Source organism: Hylobates moloch, unplaced genomic scaffold, assembly GCF_009828535.3.
Source record: "Hylobates moloch isolate HMO894 unplaced genomic scaffold, HMol_V3 SCAFFOLD_7, whole genome shotgun sequence".
Taxonomy (NCBI): domain Eukaryota; kingdom Metazoa; phylum Chordata; class Mammalia; order Primates; family Hylobatidae; genus Hylobates; species Hylobates moloch.
Window position 1 is genome coordinate 119758610 of NW_026652282.1, and position 22403 is coordinate 119781012.

Consider the following 22403-nt stretch of genomic DNA (forward strand, 5'->3'; position numbering starts at 1 on the left):
TCTCAGTTACAACTGAAGGGCACATCGTTGTAAACTATAATTGAAAACATAAATATCTTTACCTAGTTTAAAAATAAAGATGCTTTAAAAGGAGGGGCCGGGCGCGGTGGCTCACGCTTGTAATCCCAGCACTTTAGGAGGCCGCAGAGATCGAGAATGGCGTGAACCCCGTAGCTGGAAAATGCAATGAGAAAAAATTACGCCACTGCACTCCAGCCTGGGCATGGAGCGGGCCTGTAGTCCAGAATTGAAAAAAAAAAAGGAGGAAGGGAATAGCCCTGAGGAATGTAAATATAAGCACAAAACTTCTACAACAGAGTTTACTACGTGTGTGGCTATGTTCCACACAGTAAAAATGCTAAGTCTACAACTGACACAACTTGGATACTCTCATGTTCCCACATTTTGGTTTGGTCAGGGCTGTGCAGTTGTACTGCAGCCACCACCACTCCTGGCCTCTACGGTATATTGATCTGACCCACCAAATCAAGGTTTAGAAAAATATTTTCAGCCCAGTTAGCTCACAAACAAAATGAGAATTCCCATAAATTGCTCTTTATCTCAGACAATAGAGGAAAGCTACAGCAAAAGCATAAACAAATTACCATTTAAGTTTGTTGCTTCAAATTAAAGACTAATTTCAACAGCTACTAGAGAGCACAGTTTATGGGGCATCTCGGCCCCAAGTCTTTTGTCTTATAAGGTCTTGAAAAAAAGAAAGGGGATTTTCATCAATAAGAGTTTTTTTGTTATCTTTTTCCCTTGTTCATCAGGCCCTTCACTGCGAGAGAGAGAGGTATAAACATTCAGGGCATGCATTCTAGTTAAAGAATATTAATTGGCTATTGGGTCCCTTTGGTTAGAATAAAGACCTCTGTATGATGTCCCTAGCTGTACATCAAATCCAAATATCTCTCAGATAAATGAAGGTCTGTAAGAATTTGGTCATTCCTGTCTCTTCTAAAGAGTAACAGAGGCATTTTCCCACAGTAAAGTAGAATGGAAAGAAAAAAAATCACAAGCATATAAACACCTTTTTCAATTTTTCCAGCATGTCACAGACACTACTGTCTTATTTACTACATATTTCTGAGGAGTAAAAAAAAGAAGTATGTTGAGTTTAGCTGAAGCACAGCATATTTTGTGGTAAACTTGTCAAATAAAACATCTTTTGTCCAAGCTTTGGTTGTCACACAAGTGGATATATCAGGAAATATAAACGCAGAATAAAATAAAGCAGAACATACTAACATTTGTAGTAGGCATGAAGGGAATTAGAAAGTGTTTGTGTTAACATGGAGGGAGAAAAACAGATGCTTTGAGATGTTCTTCAACAGATATTCTAGGTACCGAGACCCCCTTCAGGACCAGAGAGAGCCCATATCCACCACAGTACCTGACATGTAAATGCTCAGTAATTGATAAATGAGTCCCATTCTAACTGGTCCTTAGCCCTGCTCTATGGAACTCTCCCCTGGAATTCCTTGTGCCATTATTTTATTTCTGGAATCTTCAGCCTTTTAGCTGAGGGCAAAAGATTGCTGATTAGGAAGCAATATTTGCCACCTCCTGCGCAAAACAAGCCAAAGATCAACAGCAGCAGCAACATACTGGGCCCTAAAGGGCAATGACAAATGTGGAGAATGATACAGAGGTCTGGTTACTTCTTAGCCAATGACACAGAATCACAATTGAGAAAACACAGAGTTTATTCATTCCCATTGTGCATGCCCTGGACAAACCAAGCTGCACCTTTCGTAATTTATCACAATCTCATATTGACGGAACACTTTCTACAGGTAATGTTTGATTTGGCTGAACACTTTAGCATTGCTTCGTAGCAACAAAATGATAGCTAGTAACAAAAAAAGATCCAGGGATATTACCACTGTTAGTGAGGAGAAAGGCCTTTAAATTAATTAATTAATTAATTAATAGGACCAAGTGCCATCTTTTTGGATCATGCCCTTAGTGGATTATTGGTAGCAAAGGTTAAAGCTCAAGCTGGTTCCTTTGTCCCCCTGGCAACAGTTAGTTTGCCTCCCTTTATTTTCTGAAGTATCAGTAAGGACTAAGAGCTAATTATTATATTTGGCTATGCTAGCATATGTAAAATAGAGTTTAAAAGTTTAGATTTGTCACTCAAAAATTCATATTCTCCAAAACCATACAGTCACTCTGTTAGCCTGTGTTCCCCCCAGAAAAAAAGTCACAAGCTTATTTATTAACGTGTGCAATCCCAGGGGGCAAGAGAAAGGAACAGAAGAGTGAGGCAGAAAGGAAAAGAAAGCCAGTAAGAGGATGAGTTATCAAACTACTCATTTCTAATAGCAACTGATTGCTTAACTTCCTGGGACTGTCTCCAATAAGTCAAATTGGCCTCAGGTTAGTCCACCTGAGTGGGAAGAAGAGGTGAAAGAATTTGTCTGTCAGTATCTGTCTCTCATTGGTTAGAAGTCAGACACTTCTCAAAAGAAGACATTTATGCAGCCAAAAAACACATGAAAAAATGCTCATCATCACTGGCCATCAGAGAAATGCAAATCAAAACCACAGTGAGATACCATCTCACACCAGTTAGAATGGCCATCATTAAAAAGTCAGGAAACAACAGGTGCTGGAGAGGATGTGGAGAAATAGGAACACTTTTACACTGTTGGTGGGACTGTAAACTAGTTCAACCATTGTGGAAGTCAGTGTGGCGATTCCTCAGGGATCTAGAACTAGAAATACCATTTGACCCAGCCATCCCATTACTGGGTATATACCCAAAGGACTATAAATCATGCTGCTATAAAGACACATGCACACGTATGTTTATTGCGGCACTATTCACAATAGCAAAGACTTGGAACCAACCCAAATGTCCAACAACGATAGACTGGATTAAGAAAATGTGGCACGTATACACCATGGAATACTATGCAGCCATAAAAAATGATGAGTTCATGTCCTTTGTAGGGACATGGATGAAACTGGAAAACATCATTCTCAGTAAACTATCCCAAGGACAAAAAACCAAACACCGCATGTTCTCACTCCTAGGTGGGAATTGAACAGTGAGAACTCATGGACACAGGAAGGGGAACAACACACTCTGGGGACTGTTGTGGTGGGGGGGGGGGGGGAGGGACAGCATTAGGAGATATACCTAATGCTAAATGACGAGTTAATGGGCGCAGCAAAACAACGTGGCACATGGATACATATGTAACAAACCTGCACATTGTGCACATGTACCCTAAAACCTAAAGTATAATAATAATTAAAAAAAAAGAAGTTCGACTTATGGGGAATTAACTCCCTCACATTTCCTAGTTGGATATGCTTGGGTACCCAGAGGGTCATATGGCATCCATGCCTCAGCATTAACAGGGAAGCTTCAAGTCAAAAGACACATAGTGCAGCTATGAGCCAAGGCAATTCAAGGATACACCCATAGGAGGCTGGTTGACATCCACCCAGAGCTAATCACCACCATGCTGGAAAAAGACACAGGTGAAGCTGAGAAGAATGAAGGTGGTGCATAGGAGGTATCTAATACAGTCACTCATTTTCAAACTTTCCATGTTATGATTGCACTGACCACTGAGGATTTCTATTGAAAGTTTTACTGTTGTCGAACATGTACATAAGGGGAAAGGTGTCTTACATTGTTTATGTTCCTGTGCTGCTCTAGAAACAGAAATAGGTTCAAGAGCAGAGCCCGTTTTTCTTAATTCAGCAGGTCTAAGCTAACAAGTCCTGAAACTTGCTACTTCCTGTTATTGGTATTGCATAGGAGAAACAAAGGGAAAGCACAGTAGTTAGAAAATACAAAACAAGATGGCAGGAATAAGCCAAATATATCAGGAAACACAATTATTGTGAACTGGGGTTAAACTAAACTATTAATAATGACAACTTTCAGCTTGGAGTTAAAAATTTAATTGTATACTGTTAACAAAAGTGATACCTAAAATAAAATTACACTGGGAGGCTAAAATGAAGGGATGTGAAAAGAACTATCAGGTAAAAACTAACAAAAAGAAACTAGCAAAGCAATCTTAATATCAGACAAAATAGAATCCAAGAGGAAAATCATTTCAAAAGAGATATTTTTATTAATAAGGGGAATTGCATAGGAGAGTAAAGAAAATGTGGGCCACTGGAATGCTTAGCACTAATGACATATTGGTCTTTGGTCTTCAGTTACCTTACAAGACCCTATTTTATTCTCTTATGTTTGATATGTAACCACCTCAGCCAGCTTCAAGTTGCTTTTCGGCCCTAATGGACTTCCTAGCACTATAATTTCTTTTTTTTAAATGTTTTATTTTAGGTTTAGGGGTACATGTGAAGGTTTGTTACATAGATAAACATGTGTCACAGGGGTTTGTTGTACATATTATTACATGATGCAGATATCAAGCTCAGTACCAAATAGTGATCTTTTCTGCTTCTCTGCCTCATCCCACCCTCCCAAGTAGACTCCAGTATCTGTTGTTTCCTTCTTTGTGTTTATAAGTTCTTATCACTTAGCTCCCACTTACAAGTGAGAACATGCAGTATTTGATTTTTGTTCCTATGCTAGTTTGCTAAGGATGATAGCCTCCAGCTCCATTCATATTCCCACAAAAGACAGAATCTCGTTCTTTTCTATGGCTGCATAATATTCCATGGTATATATGAACCACATTTTCTTTATACAGTCTGTCATTGATGGGCGTTTAGGTTGATTCCATGTCTGCTATTCTAACACTGTAATTTCTAAAGACTTCCAGATTCTACTTTTACAGGTTACCTGTTGAACAGTCTAGCTCTGGAAGCCAAGCAATTTCTAGAATAACTAAGCAATAGAAATTACACTTCAATGCAGAAAGGTAGTATCTACATGAGATTATGGAATTGCTGTTGCTTTTTGTGTTCACTGAAAAAAATAAGTAAAACTGTAACTTTCAGAAAAAATGATGGTACATATAGAAAACCCAAAGCATATAAACAATTAAAATAAATAAGTATAGAAAGATTACTGGATACAGAGTCAACATACAAATATCGATTGCATGTCTATATATCAGCAACGATTCAAAAATGATCTTTATAATAGCATTAAAAATTAGACGCTTAGTAATAAATGTGAGAAAGATGTGCAAGAACTCTACATAAAAAATTATGAGACATTATTGAGAAAAATTAAGGAAAACCTAAATAAATGAATGAATAGGCAATGTTTATCAATTAAAGGATACAATATAGTAAATATATCAAATATTTACAAATGGATTCAATGCAATACTAAAGTGCCCAGCAGGCTTTTTTTGGTGGGGGGAGGTCGGGCAGGATTCATAAGCTAATTATAAAATGCATATGGAAATGCAAAGAGCCAAGGATAGCCAAGACAGTTTTGAGGAAGAATAAACTTGTACTACTTACACTACCAGATGTCAGGACTTATTATCGAGTTACATTTATTAAGACAGTGTGGTACTGACACAAGGATAGACAAATAGATCAGTGAAACACAATAGAGTGCTCAGAAGCACACCTGTACATATATAGAGGCTTGATTTATGATAGAGGTGCCAGTGCAGTAGAGAAGGAAATTGTTGGTGTTTTCAATAAAAAGTGATAGGTCAATTAGATATTCATATGGCATGAAGTATGAAACAATAACATTTTATATTCATAACTTGCAGAAAGCAAAAATTTCTTAAAATACAAAAAGTGATCACCATAAAAGAAAAGATTGATAAACTGGACTATATTAAAACTAAGAACTCCTGTTCAGCAAAAGACACTACTTCGACTGAAAAGACAAGTCACAGAGTGAGACAAGGTATCTGCAATACAGATACCTAATAACTGAACCCCATACAGTGATGGTGGGAATTTAAGTTCGTACAATCATTTCAGAAAATTGCTTGGCAGTATCTACTAGATCTGAACATGTGATCCAGTATACAAGCCAGTAAAAAGGCATGTTTATGTCACCAAAAGATATATACAAGAATGTTCATTACGCTATTATACATAAGAGCCAAAAACTGGAAACAAACCAAATATCCATTAACAGTAGAATGAATAAATAAAAGCTGTAATAGTAATACAATGGAATACTACACAGCAATGTAAATGAACTACTGCTGTACAAAACAACATGGATTAATCTCACAGACAAAATATTAAATGAGACACAGACGAGTACATATTGTGAACTTCTGTTTATAATTCAAGAACTGGCAAGAACTGTTTACTATGTTAGAAGTCCAGGTAATGGTAACCTATAAAAAGGAAAAAGGGTGGAATGATTGGGAGGGGGCATCTTCTGGGGTATTGATAATGTGCTACGTATTGGTCAGTTTAGTGTTTAAACAGGCTCATTTACTTTGTGAAAACTTACACTAAACTTTTGTGTATTTTTTGAATATATGTTATACATTAATAAATAAGGTTTTTAAACCTGTAGTTCATAATTTAGTGAAAGTAGAATATCCAAACATTTAGTTTTAAACCAATCAATTATAATGCTACCATCATTTTTATGCCTTATTGAGAAGTTTATTTTACCTTTCTTTCCACTCTTATTTCAAGGCTCCAAAATTTCTCTCCCCAACATACATTGGGGGCAACATGAATGCCCCCAATGTATATTTGACCCATACATGAGTCAGTAGTTCCATGTACTTTTTAGAAATGCATGTTAAATGATGCTGTTACTGTCTATTTTGCTTCTTTTAGATGTAACGTGTAACATTAAGAATGGCAGATGCGAGCAGTTTTGTAAAAATAGTGCTGATAACAAGGTGGTTTGCTCCTGTACTGAGGGATATCGACTTGCAGAAAACCAGAAGTCCTGTGAACCAGCAGGTCATAATCCAAATAAGATTTTTTAAAGAAAATCTGTATCTGAAACTTCAGCATTTTAACAAACCTACATAATTTTAATTCCTACTTGACTCTGCTTCCTTTCGAAATCATAGAAAATATCAGTAGCTTGAATTAGACCAATTAATTTTCTAGATTGCATCATATTTTAAATATAAACTATGTAATCATCTACAGCCTGAATTCTTTTCTGTGTCCAATTTGTCCAATTTTTTTCTCTAACATTTATATCACAAAGCAATTAATTTGTGTGATTTCTGCATATGTATTTGTAATTCATCAAGTCAAATCAATGTAGTAATACTATATCATAAAATATACACATATAATTGAGTGATAGGCTTCTAGTACAAGGACGGTAAGTTTGAAGCACGATTCTATCTGGGCTGGCTAGTTTACTCTGAGAAAGTTATTTTTTATTGTTGGATCTCAAGCCGAGTTTACACACTTGATGTCAGAATGATTCTGGCAATGAACTGTCTTAAGTTCTGCTAGGCTCATCAGCACAATCTATATGGCTGTGAACAAAACAATGTTTTCCAGTCATACCAACCATGCCACCATTTTAACAGCTGATTCGTGTATTCAGAACATCTCCACTCCATGTTCGTATGGCTCTTATCTAAAGATGAAAGCAGTAGACACTTTTATTTTTTGAAAAATTTAGGCTCTGCAGGGTCAATTATATTTGATAAATGAGGGGCTTTTTTGAAGCAAACTAGATATAATTTCTTTTGCATTTCTAAAGCCTGATATCTTATTAATTGGTACATTAAATTGTGCACCATTTCTCTGTAACTGGTTTCAGTACCTATCTCAGCACTATACCAGGCAGAAGAAATTAAAGAAAGAACCAGTGCCGAGACCAGCTTGGTCGGGGAGACCCTAATCCTGCGGCACTAGAAGAATTACAGACACACACACAGAAATATAGAGTATAGAGTGGGAAATCAGGGGTCTCACAGCCTTCAGAGCTGAGCGCCCCGAACAGAGATTTACCCACGTATTTATTGACAGCAAGCCAGTCATAAGATTTACTAAAAGTATTCCTTATGGGAAATAAAAGGGATGGGCCAAAATAAAGGGATGGATCTGGCTGGTTATCTGCAGCAGGAACATGTCCTTAAGGCACAAATCGCTCATGCTATTGTTTGTGGTTTAAGAACACCTTTAAGCGGTTTTCTGCCCTGGGTGGGCCAGGTGTTCCTTGCCCTCATTCTGGTAAACTCACAATCTTCCAGTGTGGGTATCAAGGCCATCACGAGCATGTCACAGTGCTGCAGAGATTTTGTTTATGGCCAGTTTTGGGGCCAGTTTATGGCCAGATTTGGAGGCCTATTCCCAACAAACCAGAAGCCAGGAATATATATCCTGCAACTAAAATGAAGAATCTCTAAGGCTTCAGGGCCTGCCCACTTGTCCCTCTGCTTGGTTCCTCACATACACTGTCTCAAAGCTAGTCTACCTTGAGAGGAGCATGAATATGTGTGTGGGTGTGTGTCTGTGTATTTTAACCTTAAAAACCTAACTTCCAGTATAGACAGATGGCATAGTAGCTAAACCCTTACAAGTTCTTCTATGCTATAAAAGAGAAACAGAATTGAGAACCACCTCCAACTATTAAGTGTTATATTTGAATATAGCCTTAGCTTTAGCAGAATAATTAGGCCAAACTTAAAATAAGCTTTTCTGCCTTTTCAATGATAATGGTCCCTTTTCTGTAGTCATTGTTGATTATGTACATTTATACACAAGCATTTTGAACTAATTTCCTGTTTTCTCAACCACTTGCTGTCTTCATGATACTTTGTCACAGCTGGTTGCTATAGAAATGTCTGTTACAAGGAATGTGGCTTGAAGGAAAGTGATAAATGAAAATGAAATGTGAAGTGACTTTGTTTGACTACAAATTCCCATTCTGGTAGTCCCCAGTGTATCAATACATTATTTTTCTTTAGAAAATAAACCAACCCAAGGAAAAATGGTGGGCACGTCCTGGTGAATATGGCTGTGATAATTATATTAGCAATCTCTTTGGCTAATATTTGAAACCCAGATAATTGAATCACAATGATCTCTCCCCAGAAAATATGTAAAATGCACCTTGGAATCTAGAAGGCCTTTTAGTCTGCAAAAGAAACCTTCTTAATCATAAGCAGCAGAAGTCCCATTTACCAAATTGGAAAGTTAAAGTTACAAAGCATCAATCATCAGACTTCCATTCAGGGATGGCAATTGGGAGTAAGACTTTTTAGTAAAGAAACTAAACACAAAGTCATTAGACTCTATAAAAGTCTTACCAAATTTGATTCTGGAACACCTATTCTATTTCTGTAAAGATGATGAATTCCGGAGCCAAATGTTCTTTTCATGAAGGATTTGAAAACTGTCCATGAAAATAATGCAATCAACCTTTTAGCTTGAGACTTTATTCACTGATTAGATTTTTTTAAATACTGATGGGCCTGCTTCTCAGAAGTGACAAGGATGGGCCTCAATCTCAATTTTTGTAATACATGTTCCATTTGCCAATGAGAAATATCAGGTTACTAATTTTCCTTCTATTTTTCTAGTGCCATTTCCATGTGGAAGAGTTTCTGTTTCACAAACTTCTAAGCTCACCCGTGCTGAGATTGTTTTTCCTGATGTGGACTATGTAAATTCTACTGAAGCTGAAACCATTTTGGATAACATCACTCAAAGCACCCAATCATTTAATGACTTCACTCGGGTTGTTGGTGGAGAAGATGCCAAACCAGGTCAATTCCCTTGGCAGGTACTTTATACTGATGGTGTGTCAAAACTGGAGCTCAGCTGGCAAGACACAGGCCAAGTGGGAGACTGAGGCTATTTTACTAGACAGACCTATTGGGATGTGAGAAGTATTTAGGCAAGTTTCAGCACTAACCAATGTGAGAAAGCCTCCAGAGATGAGCAGCTGGTGAAAGAGAGGCCCAAAACCAGCTACTATACAGGTCAAGAAGAATTTGGCATTAAGGAAATAGAATAGCAGGATTCCAGACAGGCAACTGGTCAACAACATGAAGGTCTGGAAGAAAGGTCACAAGTACTCAGGTTCAGGGCACTACTTCAGCTTCAGCCCTTGCAAAAACTGGTGAGAGTTGGAAAGTCTTTAGGCCAAGAAAAATTGGATTATTTAAAAGGGGGTAAAGAAAGGGACTCAAGGAGGAAGGATTAAGGCAAGAACTAGGTTCCAAGAAACAGGGCATGAGAGAGAGTCTTGATCTACAGCTATAGTTCTCGTGGTAGCATCAGAATCACCTGGGAACGTAGAAATGCAAATTCTCCTGCTCTACACTAGACCTGCCAAATCAGAATATCTAGGGGGTGGGGCCCAGCAATCTGTGTGCAAACAAGCACTGCAGGTGATTTGATGCACATTATAGTTTGAAAACTAGGCCAGGTGCAGTGGCTCATGCCAGTAATCCCAGCACTTTGGGAGACTGAGACGGGAGGATCGCTTAAGCCCAGGAGTTTGAGACTAGCCTGGGCAACATGGCGAAACCCCACCTCTATAAAAAAAAATACAAAAATTAGCTAGGTGTGATGGCTCCCACCTGTGCTCCCAGCTATTCAGGAGCCTGAGGTGGGAGAATCACCTGAGCCTGGAAAGTCGAGGCTGCAGTCAATTGTGATCACACCACTGCACTTCAGCCTGAGGGACAGAGTAAGACCCTATCTCAAAAAACAGAAAAAGAAAAACACTGGCCCAAACGAAATGAACTTGTTACAGAAGCCGGGGTTCAAAACACCAAATAATGGACTTGTTGTACCTAGTCCTTCCCGGGTGCTCTGTAGACATTTCTCCAAGCGTAGTCTGCAAACAACCTACGTATGTAGAATTACCTATGCACATTTTTCATTTAACAACCAAGAGCTACATTTGTAGCAAAATCTGGGTTGTAACTTAGCCTACAGCTGAAGCCTAAGAGATTCCATCTGTGAGAAGGAATAACCCACCTCTTTGGCCCCCCTCCCCAGGCAGGAAGCCAGGATGGTCCTTATATAAAGTTGTGCTGTCCAATAGGTAACCACTAGCCACATATGGCTATTTAAATTTAAATTAACTACAATTAAGTGAAATTAAAAATTCAATTCCTCAATTGCACCTGCCAAATTTTAAGTGCATAACAACCACATGTGGCTACTAACTACTGTATTGGAGAGTGCAAGTGGAGATAGAACACTTTATTACTGCAGAAATTTCTATTGGATAGCACTTATAATAGTTTAGTCTAACTTAAAACTCCCTAGTTGCCACAGTGATGATTTGGTAGTAATTTCATGGATTTCTCTACTGAAGTTCGAATCTCTGCCATTAGAGACTGATAACTTTAAAGACTTTGCAATTATCAAACTGGTGACAATTTAAACCAGAATCAGGTAAATGTCCTCAGTTTTAACAGCATTGGAATTTTCTGGGACTAGCTGTGTATCTATCCAGGATTCTTGAGAATGCCTGCCATTTTTCAACATAATGGATGTAAGGTATTACACATATACCTGGGGATGGGGTGGTAGGTATAATTGCACAAGCATTGTGGAGAATGGTATCAAAGAGTGGCAGAACATCACAATCAAGGTTTTCCCTTTCTTTTACCTTTGCTTTTTAAAAAGACAATATTTGCTGGACCTGATCTTATAACCCATAAATGGGACACTGTATGTTCCTTTTTACCTCCTCTGTTTCTACTTAATTGCACCCTATAAGGGCTGCTTCCCTTACCCACCAGAATCCCTTCCTTCACTCATTCATATCTGTACTCTTCTTCACAACTCTGTAATATTGACCTTTATGAACCTTTCCTGGAACAATCCCTCTTGAGTGCAAGCACTGTTATTATGCCTTCAATGTATTTAATATCCATGTATCTATTCTCTCTAATTTTGTCATTTTGTGTTCTCACACATTTTCATTCATTATGTGTCCAACTTCCATGGATAACATGGTTACAACAAAAGATCCTACTTTATGACAATTATCTTCCTTGGGTTTGTGGGACATAGAACAGTGCTTAGAGTAGGGGATCCAAGAACCCAGGAGAATATATTAGCTAAGAAGATAACTTCCGTTTTTAAAAGTCCAAGATTCAGGAGATCGAAACCATCCTGGCTAACACAGTGAAACCCTGTCTCTTCTAAAAATACAAAAAATTAGCCAGGCGTGGTGGCGGGCGCCTGTAGTCCCAGCTACCTGGGAGGCTGAGGCAGGAGAATGGCGTGAACCCAGGAGGTGGAGCTGGCAGTGAGCCGAGACCATGCCACTGCACTCTAACCTGGGTGACACAGCAAGACTCCGTCTCAAAAAAAGAAAAAAAAGTCCAAGATTAAAAAAAAAAAAAAGGATGTCTGCTTTGTGAGTTTAGCATTGTCTCCTTGTCATTCCAGAAATGAAATGGCAAATACATTTAAATCAGAACTAAAAAGGGGAACAGGGTATAAAGGCTCGATTTAGTCACATAATTTCTGTTTCTCACCCACCCCCTTTAAACCAGATGTTTGCCAATGCGTTAACAATGCAGATGTTTCCTGAAAGAAAGTTTAGTAACTCAAGCAGACACCTTATTTTCTTTTCAAGCAGAAAAGACTATGAGATGGTGGTTGTGGTTGTTCTGGGAGGGAGAAGATAGAAATGATACACATCATTTCAAATCATCTCATGACTTTCTCACTGCACACTTATAGTTATTGTACCTGTTGTCTTTTTGCTGTCAAGCCTAGCTAAGGTCATTTGGAATGTTCAAGATCACTCATACATGCATGTGCACACATACACGTGCACATATGTGCACTCCCTATTTCATCCACATGAACTAAGATTACTGACGTGTACAGATTCAAAGCACTGACTTTTATTCTTTTCCAAAGGCAAGAAGCTGAGCTACTTTCCAGAATAGTTGTGAAAGACCCCGTCTTACTTCTGCATTGTTTCCTTCACACCACCTCCATCCAGTTCCTTATGGATGGTTACTGGTTTTCAAAAATATGAGATAAATTGAGTGTATAAAAGTCATTTTTAGACAAAATGAAACAGGAAATGAAAGAAACCAGAATCTCTCCTCATTTGTGGATGGGCCAGCTCCACCATGTCATAGTTAATCTGCAGGGAGGAAATACTAGATTTGATTGCAGATCAGACTGATCAGACTGCAGCAAACCTGCTGTGACTAAGGCATCAAGAGAAAGCAAGCAACAGCTGGGGCTTCAGTGGTGAAAACATTACATATCTAGCTTTGAAATATGAAATACTATTTAGCAGTGTCACCTAGGAAAGAGTGTTTCAGAATGCTGATGCTTCATAAGAACCTTTCTCTTCTGAGTTGTTTCTTTTATCTTTCAAATTAGCCAGGGTGGGGAATAAAGTGATCACTTGGTGAAGAAATCTCACAAAGAAGAACATAGAGAGTTCACTTTCATCTGGAGTAATGAACAGATTGAACAAACTAGAAATGTTTAGTCTGTTAAAGAAAAGGTGTAGGTGAGCTGTTTGCAAGAGCCACAAGGGAAAGGGGAAGACAACTTCTTTGTGGACTTAAGGGTGAAAGTTGCAAGCAGGCAAGACGATTCTGACCTCCATTAAGAAAGCCCTTTCCAACCAACAACCACTGGGTTGGTTACGCAGGTTGGGCAGCATTGGGAGCAAATGTTGATTGAACAAATGTTTGTCGGAATTGTTGACTTAAAGAGCTGTTCTGTCACTGGGGACAGCAGCGGCTGGATAGCCCCATTCAGGGAGAGGGCATTTGTTCACCTGGCGAGAGATCAGCGCAGGCTAAGGGACCGCTGGGATCCTGTCCAGCTTTGAGACCCTGCAGAGCCATGTTCACCTAGCACGTATCCCGTCTGCGGTCGCGCTCATTTCTTACCTTATTCCAGGGCTTTCATCTCAGCTTGCCAGGCTGGAGCCAAGGGCCAACGCAGCCGCGCCTTGTTCGCGATGGTAGCTTCCCAGGAGCCCCCTATGGTTCCGGAACGGCGCTGCCGGCCTCATCCTCTTTGCTACCTCCTAAAGCCAAAGGCACTGGCGAGCCGGGCCAGCTTCTAAAATCGCACAAGGTTAGAAGGTTCCCGACAGGAACGGCGTGAGGCCAATGGAAGGAGGTACTTCAGTTTCCCTCCAGATGCCCAGCGATGGGCTCAGAGCTCCTTGAGAACTCGGTAAAGGAAGCAGGGTCTCTGAAGAAATACTTCAGGAGTAGAAAGAGGAAGCTAGAGGGTTAAATGCACTACACAGGAACAGAAATGAGTTTTTCTTAGAGTAAGTATATGTCTAGAGGTGTAGTAAACTAAAACGAGTCTTGAATTGCATACCGCTACGTAGGGAAGAAATGAAAACCTTTGAATATTAGTGAAAAAAGGGAAACTGCAACGCCTGTATTACTAGATAGCCTTCATCAACAGCTCAAAAGTGAGAGATTTAAAGAAGCAGCACCGCATTTTGGCTTTCTAAAGCTTTAATTTGGTTTGGATCCCATGCCCATGACCCTGCCAGCTGACAATTCTAGGCGTGTGCAAACTGGCCCCAAAAATTCCTCCCACATTTCCAAAGAACTATTTGGCCCTTTATGTGAAGCACCTGGCTTTTCGATTTTCTGTTTTACCATAGGCCTCAGTTCAGTGTGTGGCATATTTATTCTACATTTAACAATTTGAAGATCATTCTATTCGATTAAAAAAAAGAATACAATGGAAGCCAAGTGATTAAGCTTTCCTTATGCTTATATTAAGTTGTAGCATATGCATTTACCAATCGCTAACCGTATTAACCTACAGAAAATGTCCAGGGAAACGGTCTATTTCTTATTCTATTTTTGACCTAAAAACAATCTTTAAAATGTCTTAGCATTTTCCCCAGTCTCCACTTCCCTCAGCTTTGGCCTGAAGCTATCCTTAAAGGTACCCTGTACAGCTCTTGCCCTGTACAGCTAGCTACAGAGATTCAATCCTTTCTGTTCGATTAGGACACATCTCAGTGGCAGATAGCATGCAAAGTTACTATATGTATGAACCAGAACTTGTTTTTCCTTAGGGGCCAGGATGTTACACTAAGGTCTTAAGACTATAGTAATATCTGCACTTGAAAAAGCCCTCTATTATTCCTATCTCAGATGATAAAAATTCAATTAAGAGAAATAAGAACGTGACATATGTAATCTCACCTGGCTCTACAAAGCTAGTCCGGACAGACATTTAAACGATTATCCTCTAAGATTATTTGATGAAATGCATTTCAATGACTAGTTAACCATTAGAAACCAAAGTGGGCATCCCGTCTGTTCCCAGCCAAATGACCTAGAGCAAAGGACTAGGCAAACCACATCTGTGGGCGCAGCAAGCTGTACATCACAAACAAATGAATTTGCTTTGTATATGAGTGAGAGCAAACACTCTTTATTGTGAAGCTTGGGTGGGTAAGTAGGGAGAATAATGGTTTTACTGAAATCACAGGGAACGGTTCCGTTGCAGTTAAAGGTCAGGAAGAAAAGAAAAGGGTAAGAGCTGTTCTGGGCTGGCATCGTCAATGAAGAGCATAAATTCAGATGTGAATGTGTATTTTGTAGAAGCATGTGTGTGGTTGGTGTGTGTGTATGTGTGAGTCTGAAAGAGGGAAAGCAGGCTCCCATTAGACCATGACTAACAAAAATGTTTGACAGATTATAACTCAGATGCCTTACTCAGAGCATATGCCTTCCCATTTTCCCCATTATTCTCCAAAATGATGTCTTTTATTTGGGATATGAGATGCTTGACCGAGCAGACATCTCATACCCCAAATAGCTAATATTTTGATAGCTATGATCCTGAATGGCCAAACATTCCAAAACCAAGTAGTTTGTAATATCTTTAAATGCAAATATATTTTAGGCCTTTTCCTTGGCAAGGATGTTTGGTCAGGGGTTGGCAAAAATAATGCTCTTCAGACTTAAAAAAACACAACCATATTTCTTAGCCATCCACCAGAAAGTAGTAGAAGCTCCAGGAAGCAAGTCTTTGTCAGGAGTCAGACTAGCTACATCATAATCTCTCTGCCCAGGGGCTGTGGATGTCATTCATCCTGGCCTAACTAGCCTACTGGGCTGAGAGATGTCCAATGTCCCCCCTAATACACTAACCAGAGGAGAAGCACCGTGATATCATTGCATGTGAATTCTTAATTCCAATTGCTTAAACAAATATGTTCAGTTGTAACTATCAATACCAGTATATAACAGTGTTGGCCAACTTTTATTGATGCTGAAAATCAATTGGAGTTACAGCCAGACACATGGTCTTATGACCGGCATACTTACACAGGGCTTTGCACTGAGACGGATCGTGCATCTGGGGTTTACTGCTATGCATTTTTGTTTTGTAACTGAAGTCTGATGAGACAGCCAGAGCATGTGCTACCTAGGGACTTGAATCCCTGCAGCCCCACTTCACATCTCACCACCTTTTGGGGTAGTTTCTCGACCTCCCACTCCCCTACCACCTGGTGCCTTAGCCAGCCCTGGCTCTCCCTCCAAACACCTGCCCAATGACCACTGCCACCCCGTGGTGCCCAGACATACTCTCCCTCCTCATCCCTACCTAGCTACCATTGCCACTCCCCTCCCCCAGCGGGGACATGGGCATAGGAGCAGGGAGAGTTAAGGTTGGTCAGGTGCACGTGCCCTATGCTATCTTGGAAGGGGGCTTGGCCATGTGGCATCTCTGGACCAAGAATGTGCCACAGCACATTTGGAGGGTGAATGGTGGGGGCACACCCCTTGTCCACCTCCATTTCAGGCATGGAACACATCCTGGCATGAAAGTTGCAGTCCCTTGGGAATCACCTCTCCACCTTGATTGCCACAGTAGGCCAGTGACAAGGGAAGATTGACACATCCTCCCCTGCTGGGGCCCAGTGTCCTGTGGCTGGCAGGCAGGGGATCCTAAGGACACGTGGGTGTTAAATTGTACGGTGCACTTCCTGGGCACCTTTGAGGGTCTGCACTGCCCCAGCAAATATCCCCATGCTAGAGGGAGCAAAATATTAAATGGCAAATTTTAAAAATGTAACATGATGGGTTGCAAAAGAGACTGCAGAGGAAAGCAAGTTTTGTATTTTAGTATCTTCCATGGCACTTTTCTTCCTAGCTTTTGAACAAGGGGCCCCACATTTTTATTTCTCACTGAGCCCCACAAAGTATGTAGCCATTCCTGCCTGGAGTGAGGACTTTTAAAACATAAAGATTATCAAGTCTTGGAAATTCTGATTCAGTAGATATATAACAGGTCTCAAACTTAATTATGTAAAGAGTATTCTGGAGAGCTTCATTTTACCCAGTCCCACCCACCAAATATTCTGATAAATTAAGCTTGGATTAGCCCCCAGATCTGCATTTTATAAGGATCCCCATATGATTCTACTGCAATTGGTCCACAGACCATGCCTGGACCGAATTTGGGTGCTTAGGAGCACAAATTCTGGAGCCGGGCAGACTTGAGTTTGCTTCCTAGCTTTACCAACAGATCTCAGGGGAGTTAATGTTTACCTCTAAACTTCAGTTCATGCATCTATAAATAAATATATTAATATCACGTCATAAGGATATTATGTTGTATTAAATGTCTATAAAACACCACAATGATTAGCCCAAAGTAAACACTCAATAAATGTTCAAAAATTTAGGAAAATTGTTAAGTCTGGGTTGTATGCACATTGGTGTTTATTATATTGTGTAGTTTTTTCTGTATTTTTACAACATTTCAGAATAAAAAGCAACAGCTAGAAAAAGAGGGAAATGGCCAGGCACAGTGGCTCATGCCTGTAATCCCAGCACTTTGGGAGGCCAAGGCGGGCGGATCATGAGGTCAAGAGATCGAGACCATCCTGGCCAACATGGTGAAACCCCGTCTCTACTAAAAATACAAAAATTAACTGGGCATGGTGGTATGCGCCTGTAGTCCCAGGAGAATTGCTTGAACCTGGGAGGCGGAGGTTGCAGTGAGCCAAGATCTCACCACTGCTCTCCAGCCTGGTGACAGAGCAAGACTCCGTCAAAAAAATATATATGTATATATATAAGAGAGGGAGAGCTAGAGTATGAAAAAGGAAGTGAGAGCCCTTTAATGAGTCAGCTCTGTAGGTCTCCAGGTAGGAGGCTAGTGCTTCAGTGTCTAGGACATAGTAGGTGTTCAGTAAATTAAACTCAGGACAAAAAGAACATTCCCCAAAAACCATCTGATATCCACTTAAAGTGATGGACCACATCCTTTCCCTTGTTTATGAATGGGTTTACGCCTAAGACTGTGTGCACTTTAATACAAGGGCAGTCGTTCGGAACTAGTCAGCTTCTGAAAAGGATTTACCAAATGTTGAGTGTGCCCTCTAGTGTTCACACTTCCCAGCTTTCTTCCTGTAAAGGTGGATCAAGACACTTGCTTACAACTGGAACTGAAATCCTCCAAGTCGGTCTAGACATTGAGATGGAGAAAATATTCATTGTCGACTGTAATTGTGCAATGAATATCCAGTTGAAATAATGGACTTGCCTCTTATCTAATAATACCCAGGCTCAATGTGTCACTCCTTTGTCCACTTTGCCCAAAATTCAAACACAGCTAAGTTGATATTTTAGGACAAAGGCAGCTTACTATTCAGCCAGAGGGGAGTAGAATATGGTTAAGAGAGAGTGGAAAGGATGAATGAGCGCTGCTATTCCTCACTGCCTGGATGGCTATAAGCACAGCCCTGATGGAGGCCTTAGGTCTTGTTTCATAATATTCCAGTTTGAAAAGGGTTTGAAAAGACCTCCTAGAAAAATCAGTAGTTTTTCTCTTTCGAGTAACATGTAGCAAAAAAATTTCATCATGTAGGTACAGGGAACACCCTAATAACTATTAATCTCAAGGAGTCAAGTCAGTGTGTTTCCTAATGTATCTGCTGTATTCCATGAAGCAAATTTTGCCATCAGAGAAACTGACTCATGGGGAAAAAAATCCAAGGACCTCAAATCACCAAAAGAAGCCATTCCTTAGATTTATCTCAGCTTAAGCTTCCCTGTCTCTCATTGTGTGTTGCTTTCAGTGCAGTTACAATAAATGGCTTTTTTGTTTATGCACCAAAAACACTAATTCATCTGCAAAGCTCACATTTCCAGAAACATTCCATTTCTGCCAGCACCTAGAAGCCAATATTTTGCCTCTTCCTGTAACCAGCACACATATTTATTTTTTTCTAGATCAAATATATTATGCAGTAAGCGTCTTCATTTTGTTTTCACAGGTCGTTTTGAATGGTAAAGTTGATGCATTCTGTGGAGGCTCTATTGTTAATGAAAAATGGATTGTAACTGCTGCCCACTGTATTGAAACTGGTGTTAAAATTACAGTTGTCGCAGGTAAATAAACAGAAAGAATAATAATCTGCAGCACCACTAGCTCTTTAATATGATTGGTACACCATATTTGACTAAGGTCTAATAAAATTGTTGTTGAATAAATTGGGCTAAAGGCAGAAGGGTCATAATTTCAGAACCCACGTTGCACCATCCTCCAAGCATCCATAGTTCTTTTGATGTACCCATATTATCACTCATTTCAGTGAGGTACAATTAGTTCTTGATGTAGCCATTTCCATACCAGAAAGCCTTCCCAAAAATCAGCATCATGTCACCGATCCTTTTATCTCTGGTGCTTGGCACAACCTGTAGCAGGTCCTTAGAAAACAAACATTTGAATTAACGGCCAAATGAATTTGTGCTCAAAAAAAGGGTGAGGATACTTGAAATTTGGGAAATCTAGGATAATTCATGAGTAGTGGATTCATTATCACCAATGAAAGGCTTATAACAGCATAAGTGAACAGAACCATCTCTATGATAGTCCTGAATGGCTTTTTGGTCTGAAAACTATGCATTGGCTCTCATTACATTTAACCAAAATTATCATAATATAAGAATGAGATCTTTAACATTGCCAATTAGGTCAGTGATCCCAAGTAGACACTTAGAAAATCTGTGTATGTGAAATACTGTTTGTGACTTAGAATGAAATTTATTTTTAATAGGTAAACATAATATTGAGGAGACAGAACATACAGAGCAAAAGCGAAATGTGATTCGAATTATTCCTCACCACAGCTACAATGCAGCTATTAATAAGTACAACCATGACATTGCCCTTATGGAACTGGACGAACCGTTAGTGCTAAACAGCTACGTTACACCTATTTGCATTGCTGACAAGGAATACACGAACATCTTCCTCAAATTTGGATCTGGCTATGTGAGTGGCTGGGGAAGAGTCTTCAACAAAGGGAGGTCAGCTTCAGTTCTTCAGTACCTTAGAGTTCCACTTGTTGACCGAGCCACATGTCTTCGATCTACAAAGTTCACCATCTATAACAACATGTTCTGTGCTGGCTTCCATGAAGGAGGTAGAGATTCATGTCAAGGAGATAGTGGGGGACCCCATGTTACTGAAGTGGAAGGGACCAGTTTCTTAACTGGAATTATTAGCTGGGGTGAAGAGTGTGCAATGAAAGGCAAATATGGAATATATACCAAGGTATCCCGGTATGTCAACTGGATTAAGGAAAAAACAAAGCTCACTTAATGAAAGATGGATTTCCAAGGTTAATTCATTGGAATTGAAAATTAACAGGGCCTCTCACTAACTAATCACTTTCCCATCTTTTGTTAGATTTGAATATATACATTCTATGATCATTGCTTTTTCTCTTTACAGGGGAGAATTTCATATTTTACCTGAACAAATTGATTAGAAAATGGAACCACTAGAGGAATATAATGTGGTAGGAAATTACAGCCATTTCTAAGGGCCCAGCCCTTGACAAAATTGTGAAGTTAAATTCTCCACTCTGTCCATCAGATACTATGGTTCTCCACTATGGCAACTAACTCACCCAATTTTCCCTCCTTAGCAGCATTCCATCTTCCCGATTTTCTTTGCTTCTCCAACCAAAACATCAATGTTTATCAGTTCTGTATACAATACAGGATCTTTGGTCTACTCTATCACAAGGCCAGTACCACACTCATGAAGAAAGAACACGGGAGTAGCCGAGAGGCTATAACTCATCAAAAACACTACTCCTTTTCCTCTACCCTATTCCTGAATCCTTTACCTTTTCCAAATCCCAATCCCCAAATCAATTTTTCTCTTTCTTACTCCCTCTCTCCCTTTTACCCTCCACAGTCATTAAAGGAGAGATGGGGAGCATCATTCTGTTATACTTCTGTACACAGTTATACATGTCTATCAAACCCAGACTTGCTTTCATAGTGGAGACTTGCTTTTCAGAACATAGGGATAAAGTAAGGTGCCTGAAAAGTTTGGGGGAAAAGTTTCTTTCAGAGAGTTATTTTTTATATATATATATATATAAAATATAAATATATAGTGTGTGTATGTATGCGTGTGTATATACACACACACGCATACACACATATAATGGAAGCAATAAGCCATTCTAAGAGCTTGTACGGTTATGGAGGTCTGACTAGGCATGATTTCACGAAGGCAAGATTGGCATGTCATTGTAACTAAAAAAGCTGACATTGACCCAGACATATTGTACTCTTTCTAAAAATAATAATAATGATGCTAACAGAAAGAAGAGAACAGTTCTTTTGCAATCTACAGCTAGTAGAGACTTTGAGGAAGAATTCAACAGTGTGTCTTCAGCAGTGTTCAGCGCCAAGCAAGAAGTTGAAGTTGCCTAGACTAGAGGACAAAAGTATCATGTCTCCTTTAACTAGCATACCCCTGAAGTGGAGAAGGGTGCAGCAGGCTCAAAGACATACGTCATTCCAATCAGCCAACTAAGTTGTCCTTTTCTGGTTTCGTGTTCACCATGGAACATTTTGATTATAGTTAATCCTTCTATCTTGAATTTTCTAGAGAGTTGCTGACCAACCGACATATGTTTCCCTTTGTGAATTAATAAACTGGTGTTCTGGTTCATACTTTGGCTTTTTGTGGATTCCATTGATGTGAATCAGTCACCCTGTATTTGACGATACATGGGACTACTGACAAAGTCACTCTGACCCCGCCAAGCTGCTGCCTTCTCCTGCCCCCACCTCACCCCCAGCCAGGCCTCACTCTTGCTAATTCCTTTAGTTCTTTTAGTCAATATATTTTCGTCTTCGCATATAGGTATAAATAAACATATTTTTAAATTTCTTGGCTGGGCCCAGTGGCTCACGCCTATAATCCCAGCACTTCGGGAGGCCAAGGTGGGCGGATCACCTGAGGTCAGGAGTTTCAGGCCAGCCTGGCCAACATGGTGAAACCCTGTCTCTACTAAAAATAGAACAATTAGCTGGGCATGGTAATGTGCACCTATAATCCCAGCTACTGGGGAGGCTGAGGCAGGATAATCACTTGAGCCTTGGGAGCGGGGGGCGCGGGAGGTTGCAGTGAGCCCAGATCGCACCAGTGCACTCCCCATCCTCAGTGACAGAGTGAGACACTGTCTCAGAAAGAAAATAAATAAATAAATACATTTCTTGAGGCGTTTCTTG

General features: G+C 39.8%; 1 protein-coding gene across 2 annotated transcripts in view; it reads left to right on the top strand.

Moving 5' to 3' along the window:
• Positions 1-21842, top strand: part of F9 (coagulation factor IX) — a 33649-nt gene extending 11807 nt beyond the window's left edge. For both annotated transcript variants that reach the window (XM_032756459.2, XM_032756460.2), the window contains 4 exons: positions 6721-6849; positions 9441-9643; positions 19139-19253; positions 19922-21842. In XM_032756459.2, the coding sequence (XP_032612350.1) occupies positions 6721-6849; positions 9441-9643; positions 19139-19253; positions 19922-20469 (995 nt within the window). In that variant the 3' untranslated portion in view covers positions 20470-21842. The remainder of the gene's footprint in view (positions 1-6720; positions 6850-9440; positions 9644-19138; positions 19254-19921) is intronic.
• Positions 21843-22403: the final 561 nt, after the last annotated feature.